The 18,042-nt window shown below is 50.7% G+C and overlaps 1 protein-coding gene and 1 pseudogene across 1 annotated transcript; both read right to left on the bottom strand.

Moving 5' to 3' along the window:
• Window positions 1-207: 207 nt before the first annotated feature.
• On the bottom strand, window positions 208-2,141 carry LOC120688648. The gene is made up of 4 exons (XM_039971045.1): window positions 1,948-2,141; window positions 1,321-1,781; window positions 685-1,249; window positions 208-397 (listed from the first exon to the last, which is right to left on the bottom strand). The coding sequence occupies exons 1-4, from the start codon at window positions 2,139-2,141 to the stop codon at window positions 208-210; spliced, it is 1,410 nt and encodes a 469-aa protein (XP_039826979.1).
• An 829-nt stretch (window positions 2,142-2,970) lies between these two features.
• Window positions 2,971-17,253, bottom strand: LOC120689996 (annotated as a pseudogene).
• Window positions 17,254-18,042: the final 789 nt, after the last annotated feature.

The raw sequence follows: 18,042 nt of genomic DNA, 5'->3' as shown, positions 1-18,042 counted from the left end.
GTGTCGAATATGTGTCAGACTTAAAACATAAAGGGAACGTCCACAAATGGTGAGAGCAATCATCAAGAATAACCAAATAATATTTGAAACCAGATACACTGACAATAGGGGAGGTCCATAAATCACAGTGTATTAGATCAAAATTATGAGTAGCACGAGACGATGATGCACTAAACGAAAGACGAGTATGACGTCCAAGCTGACATGTCACAGGGTGGAGGCGCCATCACTAGGGCACGCCGGAAGAGTGGAGGCAAGCTTGGCGAGAGCGTCATGACCGGGATGTCCAAGGCGATGGTGCCACAGCGAGGGGGAGGTGGAGGCGACTAGGGAGTGAGTAGCAGGAAGGTGCAGTGGGTAGAGGGCCTCGGAGCTATTGCACTTGACGATCAGCTTCCTGGACAGAAGATCCTTCACAGAACAACCAGCAGGTCAAACTCAACAGAACAATTATTGTCGGTAGTGAACTGGCGAACTGAAATAAGGTTCTTAATAAGCTGTGGTGAGACAAGAACATTATTAAGACGAAAAGAAGACAAGTCAGTAGAGCCAGTGGCCGTGACAGGTAGTAACGAACCATTACTGACAACAATGGAAGGAGATGTGAGACCCTGAGGTGGCAGGTAACGAGACAGGGCTGATAAACGGGAAGTCATATGAGAAGATGCACCTGTGTTGAAATACCAGTCAGTGTTCTGTGGCAGGTTCAGCGTAGTAGTGCTGATGGCTGAAGCAAGCGACTGCTGGTCCCAGGCAGGGAGACCAGCAAGCAGGTTGTAGAAGCCCGGTGACGGAGGCGCCCACTGTCCAAAGGCGGTGGAGACGCTGGAGGGAGTAGGCGGCTGCTGCTGCTGCTGAGACAGCAGCGCCTGCTGGTAGGCTAGCAGCGCTTGCTGCTGGTACTGGGGGTGCTGCTGCTGGTGCTGAGCAGGCCGAGGCTGAGGAATCGGCGCGAGGGGAGGCCTGGAACCGGGCCACATCTGGATGGACCCGATCCAGGGGTTCCAGAAAGAGGGCCAAGACTGGCCACCTTTCCCGCCTGAGGAGCCTTGGCCGCCCTGGTTGCCGCCAGTGGTGTCCTTCTTGCTGCCGCGCTTGCTGCGGCGGTTCTTGGGCGCCTTGGGGTTGGCGCCCCCGGAGCCCCCACTGCCACCGCCTACACTGTCGCCCCCTGCCGACGCCGGGGCAGGGGCGGAAGCGTGTGAGGCGACGAGGGCGGTGGGCGTGGAGCCTGGTGCCTTAGGGTGAGCTCCTCCAGAAGCAGCGCATCCTTAGCCTCAAGGAACGAGGGGAACGGATGGCTGCGACGAAGATGCATGCCGATGTTGGCGTAGTGCTCGTTGAGGCCTCGGATGAGGTTGAGGACGAGCGTGCGATCGGTGACCGTCTCGCCAAGGTCGCCGAGGTCGTCCGCCATACGCTTCAGACGCCTGCAGTAGTCAGTGATGGAGAGATCACCTTGGACGAAGCCGCGGAACTGGGTGTCGAGGTAGAGTGCTCGAGTCTCGCGGTTGCCTAGGAACTGGGACTCGATGGCGACCCAGGTGTCATGAGCAGTGGAGCCACGCGAGGAGATGGTGTCGGCGAGGTTGTCCGAGATCGTGCCGAGGATCCAGTACTTGACAACGCAATCCATGCGTGCCCAGTCTGGATAGGTGGCGACAGGATCGGCGGGGAGGACGTGCTCCTGAAGGGAGAATTTCCCAACAGTGAGCAGGAACTGGTCACGCCAACGAGTGTAGTTGCCGGAGGAAACGTCGAGGACGACGGAGATCAGACTCCTGATGTTCTAAACCGCCACGGCTTGCGCATGAAGGTTCACAATGGCGGCAGCTTCGTGAAGCAGCAGGGCGTGGTGCAGATCAGGAGGGTTGCCGTCCTCCTCGTCGTTGGAGGCAGGGGAAGGGCGGCCTGCTCGCGCTCAGCGCGCGCCTGGGTGTCGCACACGCGAGCAACAGCCGCATCGCGCTCCCGAGCAGCAGCGGCAGCCTCTTCCTCCGCCTGGGCAAGGCGAGTGCGGGCAGCCTCGCGGGCGGCGCGGCGATCCGCCTTGGCTTTGGCGGCAGCGGCGGCGGCTTCGGCTGGGCGGCAACCCTAGCCTTAGCGGAGGCGGTAGGAGATGGGGGAGGGGACCTGGCCATGGGTAGGGTGCAGCACTGCAGGAGCAGGCGCACAGGGGTGGGCGTAGCACGGCGGATTGCCGGCGCGTAGTAGGTGGGCGCAGCACGGCTGGGTGCCGGCGCGCTAGGACAGCAGAAGGCGAAGGCGAATCGGGGAGGAGACCCGGACTCGTGATACCATGAAAGAGAGTATGACCGGATAACAGATTGATTGATTAGATGAGTACATGGGTAGTACACATATATAGGCAAGAAGTCCTAGGGCTTATAGAAACAGAGCCAATCAGGAGAGTCCTTGCCTAACTAATCAACCCTAGGGCCGGCGCAGCAGCCAACAAGGCTGGTGCGGCTAGGCGCCCAAGGCCCAGAGGGCCAGCCAGCTACAGCCCATAAAGGGCAGCTACACAATCTTCTAACAATAATGAAGCGTTCCGCTAGTTTTTTTTTGTTGATGTTGTTGTATAACTTTAACATTACTAATTGGCAGCATGGTATGTTGTTGCTTTTTGTAAGTAATGATTAGAGTTATCTCCGTTAGCCGGAGAGTACAGATCTCAACATGGATGCTGATTGCCACTCCTTACCCACTACACACCGCATCACTGTTGAAATAAAACCTGCGTAATCAATTAGCCTATAGCTTTCAAAGAAATACATCATATAGAATCAATGACACCACTCGCCAGCACGCTTAATGTTATGTTCAATGCACAAAAATGTTGCATCGTCTGGTAAGGGGTACACACGAAAAGGTGGTCAAACTCTAAGAGTCAAGAAATGGCAGTTAAGTCACACGAATGAACCCTTTCTTCATAAACAACCAAATGAGCAGTATGCCACGACGAAGAAATTGATACGTGATCTGCAGCCACCTTGCCAGTTGACATATTATTACTTGGGCCCAAAAAATCATCAACAATGATTACATCAAGTATGACCATTATACAACATCAACAACACATGCTAAACCTAATGTCCTATGTGTCGACAAACAGGACCATTAGTTTTACCTACAGCTAAATCCTAATAAATACTATGTTACATGGGGAATGCAATCATTCCCCCCAGAACCAAATATTACAACAGACTTCACAAGGCCCCCTAAAAAAAACTCGACCTGCGAGGGGCAAGCCGCCCTCCGGACATTAATGTAAGAAAAAGACCTCACGCAGGCCGAGAAAACACCCGAACCCCTACCCCACCCGTGTGAGAGCGGGCCGGGTGAGCCGGGACCTATTTCCATGTGCTTTGGCGTGTAGGCAGGCGAGGGGATTTTTTTAACCTTAGCCTAAAATTCACTCCCACTAGGAGTCGAACCCAGCACCTGAGGAGTGCTACTGAGGCCACCTGACCAATCCGGCTAGGCACCCTTTCACAAGGTCCCCTCATTTAGCAGCATTTTCCTGTGATCATACCGTGGCGATCTCCTTTACATGGAAAATACTTTACAACACCCAGAAAATTGTCAAATATGACTGGCGATACACGGATCAGAGGTTAGGGAAAGGTGGTACCCTCAGACTGTTTGTGTGCCTTTTTGGCCAGGATATTGTTATAGGTGGCATGCCGTGCTTCAATGTAAAATCAAATTTATTGCTTCCTTCCCGTTAGGCTTTGGCAATGGACTAGGCTTAGGGTATGTGACTGAAAAATTCATACCATTTGGTGTATGGGCTGCAGAGCCAGAACTGGAGGCCGAACTCAAAGGTGGAGGAGACAAGGTATTGGTTCCTGAGTTGGGTAGGGGTGTTGTCAATCGAAACGCCAATGACCCAGAAGACCGAGCACTGCTTGTTTCACTACTAGAATAAAAAAAATGCCAGGGGTTAACAATTGACAGTCTCAAATAACACGAACCTTTCATCAATATAACAGAATACTCACCCATTTGCATGTTTCCCTCTCATGCACGAATCATTCTTCCAGGGTACTTTGTCTCTTGCACCGTTGTGCCCAGTATCCTGTCATCAAGGAGCTGAATTATAGAAGTGCATAAAGTTTCAAAGTTGAAACATTGGATATCATGTGAATGTAGGAAGAAGAAAAGGTGGGAAAGCTTACTGGGGATTTGATTGCTGCAAATGAGGGTGTAGAGCCATGCTGGTTGTAGGGTGTAGAGCCATGCTGGTTGAAATGATTTGAATTTTGGATAAATGGGTGTTCAAGCAATTTGCTTGCTGTTGGTCTCTCAACAGGGTTTCTTTTGAAGCAGCATCTCAGAAAATCCTTCCCTTCAGGGGACAGATTATCTGGGATTGGTGGGTCCGTGCGCAACACCTTAAACATTGCAGCAGGCTGTAGCACCACAAAATATACATAGTTCATGGTTTAAGAATCTTAAGACACCAATTCATTTTTTAGGCCGCTGATCACAAACCACTCTCCATAAATGGAAACAGTGAGTTATCTCATATGGCCAAGATTAGGCAGGCAATCACACATGTACCAATAAAAAATTCATTATTTGTTTCGTATTCACATCTTCGATCAGGCCAAGGTGCTATGTAAAACAAATTATCAGCATTCATCAGATGAACTTAAGGTAAAGAAAGATGTTCTAACTCCGATTACATAAATACAACTCAAAACACAGGGAAACCTCCACAAACAACTTACCCCTTCAAGACCGCTCCAAGGTGGTTTTCCTGTAAACATCTCAATGATTGTGCAACCAAGGCTCCAAATATCAATAGCAAGATCATAACCTGCATTTTTATCGAGTGTGGCCCGAACAACCTGCAATATAAAAATGTATTAGTGTGACTACACTACACCTCTAATTTGAAATAAGCAAGTAATTTATTCAAACAAAATAAACAATAGCACAGCCACCAGCAAGGTGATAAAACTTAATTGTTACAAGAGGTCATCACAGTATCTAATGTGAAAATTAATCATGAAGGCAAGTATCCACTAAAAGTATCAACAAATACACCCTACCTTGGGAAGATTGAATGGTTATTTTTTTAGTAGCATATTTTCCTAGTGCCCATTATTCTCGTTAGAGCATCTCCAAGAGACTCTCTAAATCAGTGGCGGAGCCAGGGGGGGCTGCACATGGAGCCTCCATGCTTCATCATCTTGTCTAGCATTCAAATAACAGTGTTTAGCCCCCCTAAACACAATCACACGTTGGCTCAGCCCCCCCTAATCCTTCAGCCTGGCTCCGCCCCTGCTCTAAATCATACTAGTCAAACTTCTGCTTAGCTAGTCATTTAGCTAGAATTCCCCCTCTATATCTCTTCTTCCTCCAACAGACTAGCTAAATCTCCCTCCTCATATCCAGCTCTCCTCTCCTCACTCCAACTCACTGATGCGTGGACCCCACAAAATCATCAACTCCCCTCCTCTTGCTCCCATCCATGGCGGCAGCAGCAGCAGGTTGCAACCTCCTCCTTGTGCTCCCATCCATGGCGGCGGCAGCAGCAGGTTGCAAGGACCACGCCGAGGAGGATGCCGGCACCCGTCCGCCGCTGCAGGCTGCAGCCCATCTGCCTCCTCCTCCCTCGTTCCTCTGGACGAGCAAAGCTCACTGGCCTCGAGGCGAGGCCCTGACCACCCGACGCCCCACTCTCAGTCCCCCTCACTTCCTTCCTGTGCGCTGCCGCCGCCTCCCTCCAGTCTGCCGCGTCAACAGATCCGGCGGCCGTGGCTCAGGAAGCAGCAGGCGCCCAAGTGGCCGTGGCTCAGGAGCGGCATCGCGCGCCGGCGCCCGCGCTGCCTGGTTCCGCGCGGCCGCACGGGCTTACCGCTCCACCTCGCCGAGCGCGCTGCCGCGGGTCCTCCTCGCCGCGGAGGCGGACGCAGGCCACGCTGCCCAGCTCGCTGGGAGGGGCGCGGAGGGGGCTCGCTGGAGGACCAGAGGAAGCGATAGCGAGCAGTGGGGGTTAGGGGAAAATGACGAACGGAGAGGGCTCAATACAGAGCCAGATTGCTATGCAAGGGTTTGGAGAGTCTGTTGGATCCTATTTTTATCCCAAGTTTGCTATTTTTAGCTAGCCAACTTATTTTAGAGAGGCTCTTGGAATTGCTCTTAGATTGAAGACATGCCTCTCTCTTTCAAACTCCTGCCTAAGATGGCTTGAGGCAAAGCAGCAAGTGATGCGCTCGAGCGCTTCTGCTGGCGTGTTGTCTCAATGTCAGAGGCAGAGGACAATGTGATCGTCACATAGCATTATAAGATGTTTTTCCTAGATTCATAATTAAGAAACCATAGACCATAGTCCATGCTAGGAAAACTTGCATCATAAGAATTCTATAGGTCAGACTTTGAAATTGAAAAATATAGGTCCCCACTCCAGTCAGACCATAAGCCAGCAGCTCCACAGCTCGTGCTGCAGTCCAGCAGGCCTGTCTCCTGCCGCACCTTGTTCCAGGTGATGGAGAGAATAATGAGACGTATTCCTCCAACTCTCAGGCCTGTCTCCTGCTGCACCTTGTTCCAGGTGATGGAGAGAATAATGAGATGTATTCCTCCAACTCTAGAAGGGTGGGTATATATAATTCATATAGATGGCCTCTATACACATGGGCTCAATATACACCAACCCCCTCCCGCAGTCTGAACTACAGGCACAGCGGTGTTCAAGACTGGACAACAAGAAAGCCAACACCCCCGTAGTCTGAACAACCGGCGCAGCGGTGTTCAAAAGACTGGACAAGAAGAGAGTACAAAGGGCTAATACCCCCTCCCCCCAGCCACAACTAGCCACCGGCTACATTTAGACTGGAGTGAAACTCCGAGAAGGTCGAGGAGGACAGTCCCTTGGTGAAGATGTCAGCAAACTGGGAGGTAGTCGGGACATGGAGTACCCGAACATCGCCGATGGCGACTCTGTCGCGCACGAAGTGCAAGTCAATCTCCACATGCTTCGTCCGCTGATGCTGGACGAGGTTGGTGGAGAGATACACGGCACTGACGTTGTCGCAGTAGACGAGCGTGCTCTTGGCGAGCGGGCTGTGGAGCTCCGCCAAGAGCTGTCGGAGCCAAGACGCCTCCGCCACGCCGTTAGCGACAGCCCGGTACTCCGCCTCCGCACTGGAGCGGGAGACAACCGGCTGCCGCTTGGACGACCAGGAGACCAGGTTGCCGCTCAGGAAGACGGCGTAGCCGGAAGTGGAGCGGCGAGTGTCCGGGCAGCCAGCCCAGTTAGCGTCGGTGTAGATCACCAGCTCAGAGGTGGGAGAGCGGTGAAGAACTAAGCCGAAGCCAACAGTGCCACGGACGTAGCGGAGGAGACGCTTCAGCGCAGCAAGGTGAAACTCCCGGGGATCATGCATGTGAAGACAGACCTGCTGAACGGCATAGGTGAGATCCGGCCGGGTGAAGGTCAGGTACTGCAAGGCACCGGCAAGGCTTCAGTAGGCAGTAGGATCAGCCACGGGATCACCCAGATCAGCAGACAGCTTCGCCTGAGTATCGACAGGAGTGGAGCATGGCTTGCAATCAGTCATCCCAGCCCGCTCCAGAATGTCGAGTGCATACTGCCGCTGGTGAAGGAACAGGCTAGACGGGCGAGTCTCAACAGTAACGCCCAAGAAGTGGTGGAGCTGACCAAGATCCTTCATAGCAAACTCCTGCTGCAGAGAGGAGATGACGCGCTCAAGCAACTGCTGACTTGAGGCGGTGAGCACAATATCATCCACATAGAGCAGCAGGTAGGCAGTCTCATCCCCACGGCGGTAGATGAACAGAGAAGTGTCAGCTTTGGCCTCGGTGAATCCCAAAGTCAGCAGGAATGTGGCGAACCGATAGTACCAAGCCCGAGGAGCCTGCTTCAAACCATAGAAAGACTTGTTGAGCCGGCAGACCATATCCGGACGACTCGAGTCCACAAATCCCGCTGGCTGAGAGCAGTACACTGTCTCTACCAGAGTGCCGTGAAGAAAGGCATTCTTTACATCCAGCTGGTGCACAGGCCAGGAGCGAGAGACGTCATCCGCCGAGTCGCCATGGGATGGATATGCCGAGGATCCCGATGGATGACTGGTGGGTGGTACACCGCCGGCTCAACTTGAGAACGAGTCAGCGGGAGCGGCGGCGGCTCCGGTGTAGGAGGCGGCAGCGACGACTCCGGTGTAGGCGCCGCAGGAGCCTCCGGAGCCGGAGGCGGCACCGGTGTCGGCGCCGAACGACGCCGGTACACCTGCACCGGCTGAGCGTACCGCGCAGGTACAGGGAAAGGCACCGGGGCCGCGCGTGGTGCAGCAGGAGACACCGGGTCCGCGCGCGGCAGGACCGGAGGTTTGGGGGCCGCGCGTGCCGCGACCGCGGGCATCGGGGCCGCGCTCGGCGCAGCAGGGATCACCGGAAGCAGTGCCGGTTTGCCGGGAAAACCTGCAGGAAAAGGACAGACAGGTAACGGTGGCTGAACCACCGGGTCAGTCGAAAACAGGGACTCCAGCTCGGGGTCAGGAGAGAGTGTGGAGGAGGTGGAGTAGGGGAAATCTGACTCGTCAAAGATGACATGTCGGGAGATCAGGACGCGGCGAGAGGTGAGATCAAAGCATCGGTACCCCTTGTGGTCAGGGGAGTAACCAAGAAACACACGAGTCGAGCGGGGCGCCAGCTTGTGAGGAGCAGTGGCGGAGGTGTTACGGTAACACGCACACCCGAAGACCCGAATGTGGTCGTAGCGAGAAGGGGTACCGAAAAGAGCGTGGTGTGGAGTGGGAGCAGGAGAAGCAGTGGACGGAAGACAGTTAAGCAAGTAGGTGGCGGTGTGGAAGCTCTCAGCCCCATAGTCACCAGATTCGGGGTCGACCTCACGTTCCTCGACCCGAGAACGTCGTCCCAAATCGAGGGTCGGGGACGACCAGGGTCGTCGACCCAATTCTAGCTAGTTCACATCCCGATTCACCACCGGAGCGCACACGGCCGGCCTCCCAGTAGAGCGCAGATGACAGACCATGCCGGCGGGTCTCGCTAGTGGAGTGCGGACTGCGGAGGCATGAGAGAGCCATGGACTACCAATTTTGTTCTCGGATGGTGCCGGATGCTGCAGTAAGCTACCATATTGGTGAAAGCGGTGCAGAGCAGAAGCAGAACGGGGAGGAAAGAGATGGCGGCGGCGGCTGCAGCATGCGACGTGCAACAACCAGCGACTCAAAGATAGGGTTACGTTAGATGAGTAATGGGCTATTTGGGCCAACATGGGCAACCCAAGTTTCTTTTCTCTCCTTTTTTGCTTTTATATCTTTGCCAGACCACACATCTCTAATTGTAGGACATATGAGATCTACGTGACTTGTGTCATCGACCCGGAGGGTCGACCCGGATTAATTGGGGTCATTCGTTCCAAACTACTCCCTTCGACCCGCATTTTTATACACATTCGACCCTCGATCCTCGACCCCGATCCACGACCCGATCGACCCGGGAACTATGTGACTATGTCAGCCCAGAAGCGCGGGGGCAGAGAGGCCTGGATCAGAAGGGTGCGCACGACGTCGTTCGTCGTGCGAATCATCCGCTCAGCCTTGCCATTCTGAGGAGAAGTATACGGACAAGACATACGCAGCTGAACACTTCGAAAGAGGAAGAAGGAACGGGAAGTGGAGTTATCAAACTCCCGCCCGTTGTCACACTGGACGGCCTTAATGGTGAGGCCGAACTGAGTGGACACCCAGACAAAGAAGTGGAGGGTGGGGAAGGTCTCAGACTTTGCGCGCAAAGGAAAAATCCAAGAGTAGTGTGAGAAATTATCGACAACCACCAGATAGTATCTATAGCCAGAAAGGCTAAGAACAGGAGAAGTCCACAGGTCACAGTGAACAAGATCAAAGGCATGCGTCGCATGCGAAGAAGAAGAAAAAGGGAGTCGAACATGACAACCAAGCTGGCACGCATGGCAGAGGTGCTCAGCAGGAGCCCTAGTACCAGGAACATCGGTACTACGACTGAGCTGAGCCAGAATGTCGCGGCCGGGGCGACCAAGACGGCGGTGCCAGGTGGTGAAAGACGGCGTCGCGGCAAAAGCGGCAGACGATGAAGAAGGCGAAGGCGGAGCAGCGGAAGACGGGAGGCGAAGAGTGTAAAGGGGCCCCGGGCTGTCACACCGGAGGAGCGGACGCCGGGAGGCCGAATCCTTTACAGTGAGGCCAAAAGAGTAAAATTCGATGGAACAAGAATTGTTAGCTGTAAACTGACGAATAGAAAGAAGGTTATGAACCATCTGAGGAGCAAGAAGGACATTGGGAAGACGAAAAGAACCAGGAGCAGAACCCACTGCGGTGACAGGAAGGCAAGACCCGTCACCAACCATGATGGAAGGACAAGAGGGGTGTGGGGGTCAGACATAAGAGAGGATACCGGCATCATGGGTGGTGTGGAAGGAGGCACCCGAGTCGGCGATCCACTCGGTGCTGACCGGCGACGTCAGCCCCATGGCGCTGAAAGACTACGCCAGTGCGGCCTGATCCCACCCCCAGGCCAGGTCGGCTGCTGGCCGGGCTGAGCGGGCGGGGTCCAGAACGGCGCGACCGCGGGGGGCATTCCGAACACAGGCCACGCGGGCGCGGGCACGGGCACGCGCGCCATGGCCAGCGCGGCCGTCGCGGGCGCAGGCAGGGGCAGCACAGCAGAGGCAGCGGCCCGCGCGGGGTCCCTGGGCGCGACGGCTTGCGCGGATCCGGCGACCGGTGCGGCGGCGGCACCCTGGGGCAGCCACGCGCCGGAGGCGGCGCGGCCGTGCGCGGCGTGCGCTGCGGCGAGAGAGGCGGCGGCCCGCGCGGCCTGTGCGGCGGCGAGGGAGTTGGCGGCCTGTGCGGCGTGCGCGACGGCGGCCTGCGCGGCGTGCGCCCGCATAACCTGGGCGAGCTTGGCCTCGAGGTCCCGCAGTATCTCCTGCGCGCGCTCGTAGGCCTTGAGGTGCGAGGCGGCGCCGCGCAGGTCGTCGACCGCGGCGTGGCGCACCGGCTTGCAAGGGCGCGCCGGGCCGCGCCAGGCCGAGACGGCCGCGGGCTGCCCGGACGGTGGCTGCGGCGGCTCTGGAGGTCCCGGCGGCAGGGGAAACGACGGATCGGGCCCCGGGGGCACCGGATCGGGCCCGGACGGCGAAGGGGGCGCCGGATCGGGTATCCCCGCCCGCCGCGTCCCCCCCCCCCGCCCCTGCACCCGCGGACAGTTCAGGGATGGCGGCAAGGGCGACGGCCACAGGGGTCCAGGCCGCGCCCCCCGCGCCAGCCGCGCCAGCTCGCGCGCCAGCGGCCGCAGCGGCGGCTGGGTCCCGGGCCCCTGCGCGCGCGCCCCAACGGCGGCGGCGGCGGGGTCGGGCAGAAGTAGGGGAGGCGGCCGGCGGAAGGTACCCCAAGCGGCGGCGGCTGCAAGAACAGGGGATCCGGCCGGAGCAGGGGAAGTGGAGGGACGGGAAGGGAAGGAGGAGAGGGGAGGAGGGGCCGGCGGCCGGCCATGGCTGCCGGCGGCAGTTGGAGGGTGGAGAGAGGAGGGAGGAACCCTAGGCTAATGATACCATGATGGAGAGAATAATGAGATATATTCCTCCAACCCTAGAAGGGTGGGTATATATAATTCATATACATGAGCCTCTAGATGGGCCTCTATACACATGGGCTCAATATACACCAACACGAGGTTCCCTCTCCCGGCCCAGTGCCACGAGATCATGGGGAAGGCAGTTCTCGCCTGGGTGAATCAATTTGACCGTGCATGCATGCATGCAGGGCTGTGAAGAGTGCTCCAGGCACTGGCCAGTGACTCAGCTTGGATCATATGGGCTCTGGGCAAAGTCTGTGAATTTAGCCTTGTTCACCCAGCATCTTTGTATTATTCTTACCACTTTGTGGAAATCAACTCCTAATTGTATTTACATTTTATTCCAAATTCCAGGTATTTAGCAGTGTAGACCGTTAAATACCAATTAACAGTGTAGACTTTTTTTTCTTTTTTGATCAACATGATACTTTCTAAACCTATGAGAGAAAATGTGGCAGCTTCTTTTGAACTTTGCTTAACAAGGATGAAATTCTAGAGATGACAAACTGTTTATATGAAATAGTAAATATGTCAGCTAACGTTCTCATTCATAAGGCAACTTTCACTAAATGTTGTGCCAACTTCCTGGTTCAACTTCTTTGTTCATTTTTTCTCAAATAATTTCTTTATTCACTTCACATTGGACTTTCCAAAAAAGGAAAACTGGGACACTACTAGATTAACAAGATCTTTTTTTTTTGTTTGCAACACTGTATATTCTGAATGACATGCAAAAAAGAGCAGGCACATCACATGAGAATAATCAGCCTCGTTGCAATCAGGAGAGAGAAGAAAATGATGAAATTAACATGAATAACCAGGTCGTACCTCAGGAGCCATCCAGTATGGTGTTCCCTTCAATGAAAGATTAGGAGCTGCAGTACTCAGCTGAAAAGATAAGAAAATGTGCAGAAAAAGAAAAGATCAACTATAAAGGCTAAGGGTAACCAATAATATATATGTCTATTGTCTACAGGACAAAAATGACTGCTATATTAATCAGGATTCACCCCACAGAAAGTAATGCAAAACTTGGAAAACTGTTATAATGTAGATCCAAGGTACAAAATAGCCCGTTAATAGCTCGCTATTGTCCGCTATTAGCTTTTTAAGAGATCTCCCGCTACGCTATACAATATTTGTCCGCTATGTCCGCTATAGGGGTTTTTTTATAGGATTTAGTGATAATAAATGTCCGCTACTTCCGCTAAAGATGTAGCCAAAAGAAATAAAGAATCAATATAACTAGGGTGGACCATAGACAAAGCATCACGGGCACAGTTAGGCAGTCAAGAGACGTGTTGAGTCTATTTTAGAATGTTAGACCAATTATGCTTCTAATTTTATATGTATTATGGACGTATGGCTATGAAAATTTTGCTGAAATTGGTTGCATTACTAATGTTATTAGCCACATTATGCATATTTTTTTTGCAAACCGCTAAATGGATAGCTCCGCTATAGCTTTCGCTATAGCTCTCTTAGCTTTTTGGAAGGGGTTCCGCTACACGTCTTAGCCCGCGATTTTATACCTTGTGTAGATCATTCATTTAGACTTCAACTTTTTTAACTGGAGGCATCTATGTAAAATTGCATGGATCGTTGTTGAAATACATGGTAGATTTTGGATAAAGTATCTTTGGTGGAATCAGTAGGATCTCACACTCCACAAATCTACCCTATAGTGCAATCCTATTGCAACATCTCCAATGTGATTCAAGATACTAATCCTAGGTGGCTACTCCATATATCAAATATTTGTGTTGAGCAGCATATTTACGCACAGCAATCATTATGGTCACAATTTCTCATGCACCATCTAAGAGAGAGAAGCAGGTGCTTGGATGAACATATTATTGTTGAGATTGTTGCCATGAAATGGATGAACATACTATTGTTATCTTCAATGTGGTAATGATAAGCTTAAGAGAGGTAAGTTTTTGACAAACAATTCAGGGGTACTGACTAATGGATAATTTTGTGTGTAATAGTGAATAACATAAAACTATAGGTAATTTGGAACTCACATGCTTAGCCATTCCGAAGTCAGCCAATTTCACTACACCATTAATATCCACTAACAAATTTGCACCTTTGATATCCCTGCAAGAGCAAAGCTATATTTAGGTACACTTGTACATTTTCATCATAATACAAGAACCTGATATATGCAAAACTCAGCAATAGAATGGTCCAAAAGAAGATTGGGTGATTCCAGATTGCAAAAGAAGAGGATACTTGCTAATATACAACATAGGTTGGTGTAAACAAGCCTCCAGAAGAATCTAGATAAAGCTTTTAGCTTAAGAAAACAGAACAAAGTGAACAAACACTGAAACCAAAAGGGCAACGAAAAGGTACTATCTATGCTAAATGGATATGGTAAAAAATGTAAGAACTATTAAGCTGTTAGGCTAATTAATAGGCAAAGTTGAGATATTGTTATTTTAAAACATTGAAAAGAAGGAAACAGATAAGTTACCTATGCATAATCTTCTGGCTATGTAAGAAAGCAAGACCCTTGAGGATATGTCGCGTGAAGTTACGGATGACTGATTCTGTCAGTGATCCACAATGTTGATGAACATACTTATGGATTGAACCAGGATGAACATATTCCAGGTATATGTAGAATCTATCTTCAATCTGCAAGGGTTCAACAAATAGCCATTACATATCACTCAAAACTGGCACGGTAAATACTAAATGCATGTAACATGAACAAAGAGAACTTACAGTCTCACTGCCATAGTACTGCACTATGTTTTCATGCTTGAATTGACTAAGAAACTTAATTTCCTGAAAACAAATGTCAGAGCCGGTGAACAAAATAAGTGCATGCTTGCAGAATTTTCATGCAGAAGAAGATAGTACTATGCCACAATCAGTTTAGCATTATTCAATAAAATTCCTGAAATTGGTTTGAACTTGAGAATCATACAGTATGTAGAATCACAGGAGGTACAAAAGGAATGCAAATAAAATATAAGCAAAGGCAAATTTTTGTTACTTAAATCCCATGAAGGTAAACAAATTTGGTAGGGAACAATCATATAAATTTGATTGTAGTGATACCATCAGTGCAGAATAAACAGCAAAGAAATAAGTCCAAACCTGTTCCAATTGCTTAAGAGACTCAAGCGATTTAGCATCGTCTGGAATTATGTTGACCTCTTTCATGGCACAAAGAGCTCCAGTATGCCTATATGTAGAAGAAAGAGAATAACATTCAGAATCCAAAATAAAGTAACAACCATGACTTCTATGATGATAAAAGTACAATAGTATACCTATTAGTGGCCTCATATACACATCCAAATGTTCCACTGCCTAGGAGTTTTCCTTTTTGCCATTGACCAGCCACTGACGGCATCTCAACTTTTGAAACTACCTGGTGGTTAGTATTTGTCTGCTTTGGGCTTACAGAAGCAGGAGGGAGAGGCAACGGGTGAAAACTGGCACTTCCATTGCCTTCATTACGAGGAACATGGTTCTCAAGAAACAACTTTGGATGCATTGGTGATGGAGGTGCACTTGGGTTTCTTGATCTTAAAACTGGACTTCTCAGTGGACTTGAGCAAGGAGAACGCTCCTGACAACCCGCAAATTTGTCAGGTGAGGCAGAAGGAGGCGAAGATCCCGTCAGATCAGAAGACCAGATAGACCGTGCTGACCATACATTGGTATCTTGGATGGATATTGCAGCAGATGAGAAGTCTACATTGCTCAATCTTCGGGGACTTTGCACAGGGCTCGAAAACCCACTACTTGGTGCACTCCTAGCAGGAATGTTCAATCTGAAGTTCAAAGTCTCATCTGAGTTCTTATCCTGGAATTTCTCTTTGAAAGCTTTTCTCCGTTGACCACAAGTAGTCCCATTTAACCGAAAGTCATTGTGCTCGTGAGTCTTTGGTAGAGTTTGGGCCACCACTCTATTACCATAGACAAAACATCAGAATTCACACATATGAACATCAGAATCACCAGTGATGCAGAATTGCAGTGCTCCAAAGGAACACAAAACACATTCACGAAATGGAAATAGTTTAAGAAATGAGTCATGGAGAGTACAAATGTTCAAAAGAAGCAAGCTATAAAAAAAATGAAGTGTTGTGCATCTTTACTGTTCATGGTAAACTTATTAATAGCACTACTGAACTAGATTGTTTCAACAGTAATTTGATTTAACGATCCTAAACTTGTCGAGTATTTCAGTTCAGTTTAGAAGCTTCACAGGAATCCACTTCAACCAATGACAATACAGCAAGTCACCAAGTCATTCATCTATTAAAATCCCATCCTAAGCTACTTCTTTCCATCATGTTAATATCTATTCAAGATAGAGAATCATTGTATGCAATTTTATGGATCGTTATATGCAGAAATCTGTAGTGAAAGCATCATGTGCACAGATCATCACAACTCAATACATGTGCGTAAGTACATAAGAAATATAATTCTGTGATGTATCATCCTAATGTAACCTGATGTCATGATCTCCAATAAACATGAGTTAGTAACATCCTACAACTACTCATCAAGTTACTAAAATCACAATCCATATCTGAAAGCTCCATCCCTGAACCCTGATGTCCATATCATCAAAATCACTATACCCTACAGCAAATGATACCATCCCCTGGTCTCTAAACCCCGTAGGCACCCCTAAAATTGTTCTTTCACTGCAAGATAACCTGCCCAAAACTAAGTGTCTGATATCTCACTCTTTTTGAAATGCACAGATTGCTAGTAATCAACAATCATAAACTGACTCGGGAATCCTCAAGCTGTGAATGTGACACCCTTACTCGCGTCATGATTTACAAGCACACTAATCAAATTAGGAGTGAATTTGGCTAGCGAGGATCAAACATAATAAGAACTAAGAATGAATCACCTCCGCGCGAGCAATGGCGGCATCCTTTCACTCCCAGTCTCTAAAACCCCTGGTGCCTCCGCTGCAGGCAAGTTCCACTCCCCGTCGGTCATCCTCGGCGTCGGTGACGGAAGCGGCCTCCCTGTCCCGCGGTACGAAGGCTCCCCATCTCCTGGCAGGGGCAGCGGATGCGGTAGCAGCATGGGCGTCGATGACGATCTCGCTGGTGCCACCTCCATGTTACTCGGCGACCTCAAGATCGGCGTCGAGCTCGCGGTCGCAAGCCCGAACCCGGCCGCCGCGTCCCTCCTCGCCGTAGGGTCCACGCCGATCGCGGGGACCCCGGCCTCGAGGTCGTCTACGACGTAGCGCATCCGACGCGCCCTGCTCAGCCGCGGCTGCGGTTCGCCGCTACCCCCACCTCCATCGCGGCGGGAGCTGGGGCCGCTGCCCCCGCCGCCGATGAGGCGGGAGGTGGAGGCGCGCGCGGGGGACGCGGGCGTGGATGCGGGCGATGATTGGGAGGAGCCGGAGGGAGAACCAGAGCGCCTCCACCAGCGCATCGGGACGAGGGTTTATGGGGAGAAGAGCGAAACCCAAGTGATCATGGAGTGGCGGAAATGGCGTCGCGGTGGGAGGGGATCGCTGGGAGGGGAGACGACGACCTCCCCCCCGCCATTTGGGCTTTTTTAGTTTCTCGCTGGGGGTCTCGGGAGTCGGGAGTCGGGGCCGGTTGGTTGTTTTTCTGGGAGAGCGGCTCTGGCCTTGTGGCTATCGGGGGCTACGCGGCTTTCGGGGGCTACGCGGCTTTCGGGGGAAAGAGGTCCAGCGAGTCAATGCTCCTCTGTGAAGGACATTCAAATATCTTTGCTTAATTTAAAAAAATAATTCCTTCCTTCCTTCCTATTTCGTTCTGTCTCTCTGCAGCTTTTTCCTTCAGCCTTCCTTTTCCCGGGCTTTGCTAGCCACATTCAAATATCTTTGCTTAATTTTAAAATAATTTTTGCTACTTTACTTTTAAATTTAAAGACCACCCGACTTAGCGAACAATGGTGTGCAAAGAATTGTACAGCACCTTGACATTTGAAGTTTAGGGTCCATAATGTTTTTTTTAAAAAAATGTTTAGGGTCAATGCTCTTCTAATGCAAAACCATTAGTCATGGAAGCAGAAGGGTATAAACAACATAATAGCATACATATGCGTTCAATACTTGATGCTTGTGTGAATACTCAATACCCATGTGTACTGGTTAATCAAATCTATGATGGCGCTAGATCTAGCAATTCTAAAAAAATACGGGATTCTTGTTACATTTAGCGGATTATATATTTTTCTTATTATAGTTCTTATTCCTTAACGAGTTGTAAGATTATTTCTTTTAAATTTCACCACAGGATATTTACACTTATATTGTGTGTCACGATACATGATATAATATTTTTTCCCTTCGGTCTTTGACTTCCAGTGTATAACTAGATGATAGACACTGTTTAATGTTTAAATGAAAGCATATGGAACTGGATTAATTTTGATATGATGGTAGATGCCAAT

Source organism: Panicum virgatum, chromosome 9N (genome assembly GCF_016808335.1).
Source record: "Panicum virgatum strain AP13 chromosome 9N, P.virgatum_v5, whole genome shotgun sequence".
Lineage (NCBI taxonomy): Eukaryota > Viridiplantae > Streptophyta > Magnoliopsida > Poales > Poaceae > Panicum > Panicum virgatum.
This window is presented reverse-complemented; position numbering and strand designations above follow the sequence as displayed.

Excerpts from the sequence above, each read along its gene's own strand:
- LOC120688648 (XM_039971045.1), bottom strand. The coding sequence starts at position 2,141 with ATGGCCAGGTCCCCTCCCCCATCTCCTACCGCCTCCGCTAAGGCTAGG. Across the intron at positions 1,782-1,947 it reads GCGATGCGGCTGTTGCTCGC|GAGTCTGATCTCCGTCGTCC; the intron begins GTGTGCGACACC and ends TTAGAACATCAG. Across the intron at positions 398-684 it reads CTGCCACAGAACACTGACTG|GAAGCTGATCGTCAAGTGCA; the intron begins GTATTTCAACAC and ends TCTTCTGTCCAG.